General features: G+C 38.3%; 1 protein-coding gene across 1 annotated transcript in view; it reads left to right on the top strand.

The window, feature by feature from the left end:
* Positions 1 to 13,344, top strand: part of VPS13B (vacuolar protein sorting 13 homolog B) — a 743,427-nt gene that overhangs the window by 570,687 nt on the left and 159,396 nt on the right. Inside the window, exon 35 of the mRNA XM_081817134.1 lies at positions 6,992 to 7,387. Within this exon, the coding sequence (XP_081673260.1) occupies positions 6,992 to 7,387 (396 nt within the window). The remainder of the gene's footprint in view (positions 1 to 6,991; positions 7,388 to 13,344) is intronic.

The raw sequence follows: 13,344 nt of genomic DNA on the forward strand, positions 1-13,344 counted from the left end.
AGTATATGTAAAGTATGTATCTCCATTTACTTAGATCTTTTTTGATATTTCATTAGAATTTTGTAGTGTTCAGCGTACATACCTGTATGTATTTTATTAGAATTATTCCTAAGTGTTTATTTTATTTAGAGCTATTATAAATGTAATTTTTTAAAAAAATTTTTATTCCAACTGCACACTGTGGTTTGTAGAAATGGAATTGGTTTTTGTGTGGTGATCTTGTATTCTAAAATCTTGCCAAATTTCACTTATAAATTCTAGGAGTTTTTCTATATATTCCGTGGAGTTTCTACATGAGCAATCATGTTATCTGTGAATAGACATTTTTTCCCTTCCAATCTTTATGCCTTTTATTTCTTTTTCTTGCCTTATTGCACTGGGTAGGATGTTTAATATTATGTGGAGTATGAGTAATAAGAATGCATATCCTTGTCTTGTTTTTGATCCTAGGGGAAAAGCATTTGATCCTTCATGATTAAGTATGGTGTTAGCTATAAGTTTTCATCTATGAACTTCAACAGGTTAAGGAAGCTCCCCTCTATTGATAGTTTCTTAAGAGTTCTTACCATAAATGGTAAGAACTTACCATAAATGGTAAGAACTTACCATAAATGGTAAGAACTTACCATAAATGGTAAGAACTTACCATAAATGGTAAGAACTTACCATAAATGGTAAAAACTTTTTCTGCATCAATTACTATGATCTTTTTGTTTTTTAAACTGTTAACATCATTACTTTGATTGATTTTCTAATATTGAGCCAACCTTGTACTCCTGGCATAAACCCCTGTTGGTCATGGTATATTATTAGTTTTATATGTTGCTGGTTTGATTTCTAGCTTTTTTTGAGGATTTTTATGTCTCTGTTCTTAAGGTCTGTAGTTTTACTGTCTTTATCTGGTTTTGGTATCAATAATGATGGTTTCATAAAATGGACTGAGTAGTATTCTCTTCTATTTTCTGTGGCACAAGGAAATGAAGAAATGAAGGAAATGAGGGATTTTCATAGTCCCTGTTGTGAGCACTAGGAGTTCTCCCCCCACTTGCTGAAGCCAGAAATAGAGGGTTTCTCCTAGTACTCCCTCTGTCCACACCTCATGCCACCTTCTGTTTTGGACTGTGTTTAGCACAGGCTGTGGGATACAGAAGGAAAAATGGCAAACTCACCTCCATTTTGGTAGTATTTTGCACTCTTGCCATCTTCCCCAGTCTTCTGTTACCTTTCCTTTTCAGTGTCCTCAAATAGCTATTCTGTATAGGTTTTATAATTGCATTCTTTCCAGCTTCTGGATATGCATAGAGTGGGAGGGACAGGATTCTATCTTCCCTAGAATCCTTAAATAATTTTTTTTTTTTAAGAGAGCATATGCATGAGCCAGGGAAGGGGAGGGAGGGAGAGAGAGAATCCTAAGAGGCTCCATGGCCAGCCCAGAGGCCAATGTGGGGCTCCATCTCATGACCCTGAGATCATGACCTGAGCAGAAATTAAGAGTCAGACGCTTAACTGACTGAGCTACCCAGGCGCCCCTGGAATCCTTAAATAATTTTTTTTAAAAAAAGGAAACTGGCAACTACCAAAGAGCAAGGTATATTAGATGTTTTTGCTTTAGGAAAAAAGGTTAAAAAAAAAAAAAAAAGCTGGCAAACATTCCTAAGCCTTGAAACTTCATTTATACTCACATTAGAAACTCGGAATGTCGTGTGAGTAAATATGCATGTGGAATTCATGTTAGTTTTCTATTGATGCATAACAGATTCAGCACAAATGTAGTGGCTTGCAGCAACACGAAATTATTATCTCACAGTCCTGTAGGTCAGAAGTCCAGGTGGGTTCAGCTGGATTCTCTGCTCAGAACCTCACAAGGCCAAAATCAAGGTGTCAGTTGGGCTGGGCTCTAATCTGGAGGCTCCAGAGAAGAAACTCGTTCTAGTTATCTGCATAATCCAGTTCCTTGTGGTTGTGGGATCAAGGTCCCTAATTCCTTATTATCTGTTGGCTAACCCCTCAGTTCTAGAACCACTCATTCCTTCTCATATGACCCCCATCATCCTCAAAGCACTAATGGCATATAATAGAGCCCCTCTCAGGCTTCAGATCTCTCTGACTTTCCTTTCTGCCTCCTTCATATGCCTTTTAAAGGGTTTATATATTTAGGCCTATCAAATAATTTCTGTATCTTAAATTCAACTGCCCTAGGCTTTTTATCACAACTATAAAATCCCTTCACAGCACAGCGGTACCTAAAGTAGTGTTTGATTTAATAACTAAGGGAGAGAAATCTTGGGCAGGGGAGTCATCTTTAGAATTCTGCAGAACCAGATTAGAATGTTTTGAGATGCTCCAGCATGAAGTGACCAAACATGTACTTTGTGCTGAGTTGGAGGCCCAGTGCTGCATATTAATGATGAAAAATATGCACTCAAGGAACTTCTTGATTGGTGGGAGATATAATCTCACAAAATGATACTTGTGCAAGGGCAGCTTTGTGCAGAAAATGTTGAGCAGTATCCTGAACATTAGTCATTGGGCGAAGAAAGGATATAGTAGGCAAAGGAGCAACATGAGCAAAGGCCTAGTGGTATGACTTAGCAGGAGTTGGGGGGAGCAGGCTCTATAAACTCTGTGGTATTTCTGGAACCTCATTGTGTGAGGCAGGCAATGGCTGCAGATGAAGAAAGGCAGGGCCCTTTTTTCCATTCTAAGGAGCTTGGTCTTCTATACCATAGGTAAAGAAGAGCCATGAAAGAGTTTTAAATAGGAGTGAGCCAATCAGGATTGCATTTGAAGCAAATCATTTGGAAATTACTCTGGAGACTGGATTAACGGGAATTGGTCTAGGCAGGGAAATCACTCAGGAGGTTTTGTAATAGCTGAACAATATCAAAGCCATGGAGGAAAAAAATGGGGAATGGCTGGAATGCTGGAGAGAAGGAGATTGGATTCAAGCAATATTTTGGAAGTAGAATTGTCAGAACTTAATCTTTGAGTGGATTTGGACCAGGACAAGAACATGAAATGGGTCAAAAAGTCAGATTTCTGATTGGAGCCACTTGGTAGATTAGAGAGCCATTAACTGAGACAGGGAATATCGCATGTCCAAGAGGAGTAAATGGGTTGTTTTAGATAAAATGATTCGATGAGCCTATGAGAGTTCAATAGAAAGGAAAAATTCATTCATTTTTTCCTTCAGCACATCATTAAATACCCACTTGGTACTCACGGTGGAGCAGACCGTAGTTGAGGCACTCAGAATGTTAAGATGTAGGACAGCCCTTACTGGCCAGGAGCTCACAGTTCACTGGACTGTGACAGATACATAAGAAGGTAACTCTAAAAATCATATAAATAGGTGCCTGATGAGGCACTATGCAAAGGGTATTCTGGAAGCAATGGATGAGCAGCATCTTCCTTGGCACAGGGTCAAGAAAGATTTCCTGGAGGAAGTGACTCAAGGACTAAGTCTCAAAGGATGAGTTAGGCAAATAACCAGAGGTATAAACAGTTTTTTTCTGTGTCACTGTGACCGCAATGATACCTGAGATAGGATCCATATCAAGGTAGTAGTCAAGCAACACTTGGTAGATATGGTAGGTAGATATATATATACACACACATAAACCATTCCACGGGTGCTTTGACAGTTACGGTTAGGGGAAGTGGACCCCTTATGTTCAGCAGTTGGCTTAGGTGGGTATTTGGGCAACTTCCTTAATGGATCACTAAATTGTTTCTATGGCTACAGAAGGAACACTTCAGACCCTTAGTTTAAGTCTGCATGTTATAAATCCAGACAAAAGCAAATAGTTTCTGGCCACAACATTTGAGTCTTCTATCTTTATAGCTTTTGTTTTGGTTTCCTGTTGTTCCTTTCATCTGTTAAGATTGTCCTCTTTTTTTCATTGTGGTAAAGGTAGTATTGTTTTCTGTGAGGCGACGGAATTTGGAAGGCCACATGAAAGGGTAGGTAGGCAGAGCAAATAAATATATGGGTCATTTGAACCATCCAATTTTCCTAAAGTATTTTGCCCACCAGCCTCTGTCAGTACTCCAGAATCTATAAATCAAAAGTAATGCCTTCCAACAAGTGGTGCTGGTATAACCAGATACTCCCCTAAAAAAGAAGAAAGTTGGGCCCCTACCTCACATAGTACTCAAAAATTAATACAACAACGATAGACCTAGGGCACCTGGGTGGCTCAGTTGGTTAAAAGCATCTGCCTTCACCTCAGATAATGATCCCAGGGCCCTGGGATCGAGTCCTGCATCGGCTCCCTGCTCAGCGGGGAGTCTGCTTCTCCCTCCACCTGCCGCTCTCCCTGCTTGTGTGCTTGTTCTCTCTCTCTCTCTCTCTCTCTCTCTCTCTCGTGCGTGCACAAAAATAAATAATACAATCTTTAAAAAAATAAGAATAATCATAGACCTAAATGTGTGAGGTAAAACTATAAAACTTAGAAAACATAAGTGTCAATCTTTGTGACCTTGGGTTAGCAATGGTTTCTTAATATGACCCTAAAAGCACAAGCAAAATAATAAATAAATTGGACTTCACAAAAATTAAAGTCTGTTGTGCTACAGATGATACCATCAAAAAACTGAAAAGACAATCCACAGAATGGGAGGAAATATTTGCAAATCCTGTATTTGATAGGGCCTTGTATCCAGAATATATAAAGAACTCCTATAATTCAATAATAAAAAGATTAACCAATTTTAAAATGAGCAAAGGATGTGAATAAACATTTCTCCAAGAATATATACATATAACCAATAAGCACATGAAAAAGCATTCAACATCACTCGCCATTAGGGAAATACAAATCAAAATCACAAGGACTACCACTTCATACCCACCAAGGTGTGACTGTAATCAAATATGACCCAGCAGTCCCACTCCTAGGTAGATACCAAGAGAATTGAAAACATGATCACATAAAAATTTGCACATGAATGTTCATAGTAGCATTATTTATAATAGCCAAAGAATAGAAATACCTCAAATGTCCATTAACTGTTAGTGGATGAACAAAATATGGTATATCCATATGAGGGAGTATTATTCAGCCACAAAAAGGAATAAAGTATTGGGACGCCTGGGTGGCTCAGTTGGTTAAGCGTCTGCCTTCAGCTCAGGTCATGATCCCAGGGTCCTGGGATCGAGTCCCGCGTCGGGCTCCCTGCTCCTCGGGGAGCCTGCTTCTCCCTCTGCCTCTGCCTCCCTCTATCTCTCATGAATAAATAAATAAAATCTTTAAAAAAAAAAAAAAAGGAATAAAGTATTAATGATACATGTTTCAATAGGAATGAACCTTAAAACTTTTGCTGCGCTAACTGAAAGAAACCAGACACATAAGGCAAGATATTATGTAATTCTGTTTATATGAAATGTCCAGAATAGGCAAATCTATAGAGACAGAAATTAAAATAGTAGTTGCCTGAGGCTAGAGGTAGGGAATGGGTGGGGAGGGACTGCTAAGTGGTCTGGGATTATTTGGGGTGTGGTGATGAAAATGTTCTGGAAATAGAGGCAAAAATTGCACAGTCTTGTGAGTTTACTAAAAACCATTGAATTGTTCACTTTAAGTAAGTAAATTGTATGGTGGGTGAGTTAACCTATCAATAGGAAGTTAAAAAAATAATTCCTTTAAGTTAGGGTGTTTTTTCTGTTTAAAAAAAATATGGGGAACAGGGAGCATTTTGGTATTGCAAAGGGTGACTCAGATGTCTGATCCTTTCTGGCAGACAACTAGCTAGAAGTAGGACTCTCAGAGTTTTGCTAGGCCCGATTAAAGAAACACATGGGAAGGCACACTTAAAAAGGGTGGCACCAGGGCACCTGGGTGGCTCAGTGGTTAAGCATCTGCCTTCGGCTCGGGTCATGATCCTGGGGTCCTGAGATCGAGCCCCGCATCAGGCTCCCTGCCCGGCGGGAAGCCTGCTTCTCCCTCTCCCACTCCCCCTGCTTGTGTTCCCTCTCTCGCTGTGTCTCTCTCTGTCAAATAAATAAATAAAATCTTTAAAAAGGGTGGCACCCCGAGGGAACGTGGGTGGCCAGGAGAAAACTGTAAGGTTCTCCTCCTTATGAAGAAAGGTATAGACACTAACTTTATCTGCTTAATAACCTTGCCATTGGCTTCATCTGGGATTGTGTCTTGTAGTATATACTCAGTCTCCAGTGAAAAGAACACTTGTTAGGTTCAGTTATGCTCAAACATAGGCGAGACACAGTGTGCCAAGCACTGGATAGAAAGATGTATGACATGCTGTGCCTTCACAACGCTTATAGTCTTGGGTCTTACTGATAATGAAAACAGAAGTAAGAAGGCAAAAACAGAAAATTAAAGCTGGTCAGTTTTAATGTCAGGTGCTGAGTAGCAAATAAGGACAACATCTGGTATATGGTACATATAAAATGGACTGGGGGTTTTAAGAGATCTCCGTGTACATATGTTACATTGGATGGGGTGTTTAAATGTTTTTAAATGCGGAATGTAGGGCACAAAGGGGAAACAAACCTTCTCTGCATATACTTGATCAGAGAATGGAGTAGGGCAGGCTACTTCAGTTAGTCAGTTGGACAGATATTTATTGACACCAGTATTTGTGTCAAACATTGTGCTAGATACTAGGGGAAGTCCTTTTACCTGGAGGAAAGAATGCCAGTTCCAGTAACAAACTAAAAGAGCTGCTTAAGTTTGTCTCAAGGTGGGAGGGCTGAAATAGATGTCCATGCATGGCCTTCACTCTGTCAGAACAGTCACATGGATTGAGACAGGAAGGTAGGCACGTAAGTAGTCCAGGGAAAGTGTTCCTTCAAGTAACTACATGGAAAGATCAGTTAGGTGATGAGTAAAAGAATTGTAACACCTGGCATCCTAATGAGTCCACCGTACAAGTGTAGGGAGACTTAAATAGGAGCTTGACAGGGAAGTAAGGGCTTATATTCAATGACAGAGCTTCAGTACTTTTCTTATCTTTTTCAATTCTGTAGCAGACATCAACTTGGACATATCAAAGCCTTTGAAAGCAAACCTGAGTTTTACCAAGTTGGATCAGATAAACAATTTATTAAAGAAGATAAGAAGTGCACACAGCAAAGAGACTTCAGCCCCATCAGATACCACGCTGAATAAGGATGAGTTTCCAGCCTCAAAATGTTACCGTGGAAAGTTGTCGAAACCTAAGGTTCACGGTGATGGAGCACAGAAGATTCCATTTCAAGAAAACATGTGGAGAACTGTTTCTTGCTTTCAAAAAATTTCTGTCCATACTACTCAGATTGTGGTCTCCATGGAAACTGTCCCCCATCCTAGTAAACCGTGCCTATTAGCATCTTTATCAACCCTCAGTGGAAGCCTTAATGTTAAAGCAGCACAAAAAGTACCTGGTAAGTCACAGAAAGGGGGAGAGGGAGATAATAATATGATTTGTTTGCCTCTGAAAATGCATAATTTTGAAGATTCATATTATGTAGAGGTTAAAAGTTATAAGGACCATTACAGATGGGGACATTTCTGATTTGTGACCTTATTTTAAGAGGTAATTTTATAACAAATCCTTTGAACCTAAATATTTTAACACCCTAAATGAAACTGTTGGTATCCATCTCTTCAGGCATGTTCCTACAAATGTCTGTAAAATCATCCACTTCTAAATTCCTTTTTACCTAAAATAGCGTAGTGGAACCGTGGAGTATCAAGTTTTGTGAACCCTTAGTGCAGTGCTTCTCGAAGCGTGGTCTCAGAACCAACAGCATCAGCATCACCTAGGAACTGGTTAGAAATGCCAGGGTTCAGACCCTCCCCCCGACTCACTGAATCAACAACTCTGGGCATGGAGCCCAGAAATCTGTGTTCCAAAAGCTCTACAGATGATTCTGATGCACTGTATTAAGTCACTGGTAACAATTTATTTAAAAAGAGAGAAATTGTTCAGGTGGCAAGTATGCTACACAAAGTGTAGCAAAAACCAAGGTTCAACTTGGCAAGGACAGTGCCACTGACCGAGCCAGCAGTACCTGGCAGACGAAAGCTACGCTTCAGGACCGAGCCTCGCAAAGGGTGGTGAGGACCCTGCAAACTGGATGGCATTGATGGGTGGAGAGGTGAGAAATTAACCGGCAATGACGTCCACATTTTTCTTTTGTTACCATGACTGAAGTGTTAATGTGCTTTTTCACACTGGAAAAGAGTAGGCAGAAGGAATGGGAAGAGGGGAAGAGAAAAGGCAAGGTACAGGTGGGAAGTAACAGTCTTCCAGCACAGAACCTGCTACTGTAGGAGTTCAGGGCACAGTGCCAGAAATTATACTTTGAAAAGTAAAAGTAGCAAAACGGAAACATTTTTTTCCACTTTAATTTGCAGGAAAGAATTGGGGCTAGAGGGATAGTGTAGGGGATAAAGTAAATCCTGAAACTCTATGCAACTTAGTTGCTTACTAAAAAGTAGGTAAGTAGCAGCTGGAGACTCCCTGGAACTTAGTTCCATATAGTCAGTTTGGGCGCAGTAGTTTAAGAGATAAAGGAAAAGTTTTATGGTTGAGAAGTATGAGTTTTAGGCCAAAAAGTAGATGATTTATTTCTTTCTCACCAGAAATATTTGTGACCAAGCCAGCTAAAAGCACTGTATTTTTTTTATTGTCTTAAAAGTTCGAAATGAAAAATGTAAGGTCCGTGGGACATGAAAGACTGTGAAGCACTGGAGGCTACAGTGTCTGATTTATCCACAAATAGATTGCAACCCAGACGACACTGGCCGGTTCCCACGCCTTTCCAGTCGTACCTTCATCACAGCAGGGAAAGGTTAGGACGCAAACAGAGGGAAAGAATTTAAATGGACTGTCCTCAATTCCAGGTCCTTTTCTGTCTTGTTTTATTCGGTTGCTACTCATATTTTACCCACTTTTAATAGTATCTGTCCTCAGTAAACATCTCTATAATGTCGTTAAAATCCTCTCACTGAGCTCCACAAGATAGTGGACTCATTCTGCTTTTGTAACTTGTTTTTTTTTTTTTCCCCTTCATACTGGAAAAACTACATACCCCTATCTCTTTTACAGTTATGCCCTTCAATCTAGCTAAACACAGAAATAGAAACTATAGCTCCTACAAAGACATTCTTTATACAAGTCTAATGTGTAGCGTCCAACAAACGTTCTCAAGTAGTTACTTGTGTCAACAAATCAAATCAAATTGAAGTTAGCTATTTAATAGGAACAATTTTATTATGAGAACATATAACGAATGCCAAATCTGTTCTCTACATTTCTCCTTCATGCAACAGCATGCTCAGTTTAAGAAGATAACGTTAGCAAAATAATCACTAATTATAATCAAATAAAATAAGATTGTGTTAAGTTCTAGTTATTGCTGATGGCTGATTTCTGGGAAATTATAATTGAGAGATTATTACATATTTTTCAAAAATTAATGTATAGCTGAGCAAAACTTTTTAAAAGCCAAATATCATTTTTTAAGCTTTGAACATTAATTTCATTATATAGTTGAATATCTTAAAAAGTCATGCTTTGCAACCTGGATGAAATACACTCAAATATACATGCAAGGTATATTTTTCATGAGTGGTAAAAAGTATCCCTCACCACCCCCCACCCAAAAAAAACCCTCCTACCAGTAGTTATATTTCTTTTCTTATTACGCAAGTGACATCGTTCTGCATTGAACTAAACTTTTTTATAGTATATCTTTGAGCTCAACAGAGTTAATGTCAGATTTTTATAGTTTGAATCTAATACAGAAATACCTAACTGTGTCTTTGATTTTACAGTTTATATAACTATTGTGACCATCTGCAGCAGCTGCACTTTTCAAATTATTTGCTGAACCAAATTGAGCACAGTGACAAAAGTAGTCATCTCAGATGTACTATTAAACAGAGAGAGAAAAAGGAGCATTGCCTTGGTACAGTATGGCCATCTGCTGTACAGATGTTATTGTATAGAATGACTTAAGATAAAATAATTGTAGAAAATTTTCATTAAAACCTCAACAATTTGCACTTGTTTACGCAAATCTGCATAACTCCCCAATGAGACAACACACTTGGGGTTTCTTTGGTTCTCACTCACTTTCTCTTTGATCCTTTTTGATGTGCTGACTTTAATAAACACAGTCAAAAACACTGCAAAAACATCATGGAAAAAACTACAAAGGAACAATTATAGCAGCAGAAACTACTCTAATCCCTAACTTACGCAAGCTATTTTTAGTGAAATATTTTTTTTAACACTCTTTATGTGACAATGTTATATAAACAGGGTAAAACAGTCCTTTCCAGATGAGTTTTAATTTAGGAGCTGAAATAGATTTGTAATGCCAGAGGAATCTTATGTTCTAAGTAAAATTTAGAGAAGCACAATGGGGAATGTGTCGTAGGCATGTTTCCTCACTTCTGAAAGGTACAAAAAATATTTGAGTTCGTCTAAGGATTGTATTTTTTATCATCTAAACTGTCATAAGCTTATGGGAAGAGTATGGGGAAAAGGAATAATAAAAGCATGAAAGGGGAAAGTTAATCTTCTTCCCAAGACATTGACAATACATTTAAATCTAGGACGTTTTCCTATTCGTTTACTGGTTTTTGCAACAAAATATGTACAAATTATTCACTGAAACGTTCTCATCATTTGAAACAAAATGAAATGGTTAAATATTTTCAATTTAAAAAAGAAAAGAAATCCACAAGTTCTTCTTAGCCTTCTGTACTATCCTGTGACCCTAAACTATGAGAGTTTCAAGGGACTTGATTTTTTTCCTACTTCTACTCTGCAGATGCTAATGTAACAGTGACTTATAATAACCTAACTCGTATTTCTGCTAGAATACTTATGTTCTCCCATATGTCTTTGGTAAAATGGCTCTGAAGTTCTGATTTTAGTAGACGTAATGCTTAGATTTTTTTCAGTTGGCATACGGTACTGAAAAAAAAAAATAACAAAATGAATCTCATTTAGAGATTCTATCTTATTTTCTGAAACATTTTAAGGCTGATAGTATTTCTTTTGCTCTCTATTAAATCCATCCCATTCTATAGTGTGTTCTTTTTAAAAACAACACCCTTCCCCCCACCTACACACATAATACAATCTTTTTTTTGTCGTTTGAAGTATGTCGTTTTGGAGAAACCCTAAGTATGTAGCTATAAATTGTGAACGCAGTGTAGCATTTTCCATAGGCAGGGCGGGGAGTGAGCTGCAGACTTTAGCTCCCCTTGTCAGAGTAAATTATGGCTCTATTAGGGCGGCACTCCTTAAATTTTGGCAAATGAGGGTACACGATTCAGGCTGTGCAATGGCCATTCTTTAGGCTGCCTCGCTCTTGCTCAGGGACACTTAGATTAGCGGGCTCCGTGTAGATAAGGAAAAGGGAAATGGGATATGAACAAGTTCAGTGGCACAAAGGGTCGGGAGAAGAGCCTAAGTGAGGCCATCTTGGTTCACATTTTAGTCAGAATTTGGGGAAAAGTTGCAAGGATCCTCTATCCATAGGCACTTAGGGGACTTGTCTTCCGTGGCAGAAAACAGTGAGTTGAACGCCTTCTGGTCAAAGAGCTGTCGTTTAAATAACTTTCACTACCCCGGCCTCTGTCATCCAGATGCACTTATCTGTGTGTATAAACAAAAATAGAGAGAAAGACAGCATAGCCACGTTATTTTTCACATAGAGGAATGCCTCTTCTCGTGTTCACCGAATTCAAGACCCATAAAATGTAAAGTTCCTTTTCATGTACTGAAAAGTGAAACCTGGTCATTAATTGATCCAAAGTGGAGCTCCAGCTTTTCATTCCACAGTTAACTGGATCTCCTGAGGAAAATCTCTTAAGGCGTTGTCATAGCTGTTGGATGCGGCAAAAATGCAAGTAAGCCTAAGGGGAAATAAAACACTAAATTAGATATGACTACCTAAAATAATATGTCGCAATAGCCAGCCATTTACAACACCCCAAAGACTTTCATTACTTTTAGAAAGAAAGAAACAGCTTCACTTTCCAATGTCTGAACAATAGGAAATGAATTCTTTGACAGTTCAAGCCAGAGGACAAACTTAACTTTCAAGCTGCCACCGAGGATTGAAATGGAAGAGCAGCTTGTAGACAGCTATACAAATCACTAACAAACCTTAATGAATATTGGGTGTGGGCATCAGGGTCCTGTCATTTTTGACACTATGTCCCAAGTAGCTTAAACCCAACACTCAAGGAAAGGTGGAGACCTCATTGGGTCTGTAACATCTGGGATTTTATTTGTCATTTCGGCATACCCCGCAAGCGCAAAAGAAAGAGTAAAAGGGGATTATCTTGACAATGAAATGAGTTACTGAATCTTGTGATAATGAAAAGCAGAAGAATTCTAATGCCTTTCTATAGTCCCTGAGGTAGAGGTGCGTTTATAGTTTTGCAGAAGTAAAATGGAGGCAGGCAGAACAGATGGCCTAGAGTCCGTGAAACCTGACACCCCTCACCTCACAACTGAGTACCACTATTAATCCTGGTCAGATTCCCTCTTATTACTTTATAACAAGGTTCAAAGTTGCTACTGATGAACTGGCGTGTCCCTCTTGTTTTACTCCTAAATTATCTATGGATTACGGATTCTTTTCAACTGTGATATTTTTCTGTATATACTGATGGACTGTTGAGACATTCAAAAGAAGTAGAATACAAAGTTCTAAAAATTAAATGGGAAATAAGGAGAAAAAAGTAAAATTCTCATTACTTTTTTTCAAAATAATGTTTTGTATTATTTCTCTACTATTGTGGGAAATAAAAACCATAAATGTATAAGATGCTCTCTTGGGGAGTAATTCTCTTGTCCTCTTGTCAGAAATCGCATGCAGTGGAGAAGAAATCCCACCATGCAAATTTTATTCTCCTTGTTGTAATTGTTACATACAATAATATATAATTAGCTGGAATTTTGGATAATAATAGGCAACATTAATACTATTATCTTAGATCTTTCTTCACACCCTTAGAAAGAGAGGTAACAGATTAAGAATGTTTGATGTTTAAAAAAAACAAAACAAAACACTGGGAGATAAATGCTGTTCAGACACGTTTACACGGTTACTTACTCTTTTGTTTAACCAAATTATATTAATACAGTCTCCTCCATCTTTCATTTGGGATACTTAAATTTTTCTGTTTTAAAAGCTTTGTGCATTTTTAAAAAATGTCTGTTATGTGATTATTATTCTTCACATACATTTTTTGTTTTAGTGCTAGGTGGTTACTATAGCTGCTTTGGATTCCAACGGGAAACCTTTAAAATACATAGGATAGTTACTTTAGAAATGAAGAAGATAACCGCTGGGTTGAATTTCTAATG

This window comes from Leptonychotes weddellii, chromosome 4 (genome assembly GCF_054177405.1).
Source record: "Leptonychotes weddellii isolate Sample4059 chromosome 4, ASM5417740v2, whole genome shotgun sequence".
Taxonomy (NCBI): domain Eukaryota; kingdom Metazoa; phylum Chordata; class Mammalia; order Carnivora; family Phocidae; genus Leptonychotes; species Leptonychotes weddellii.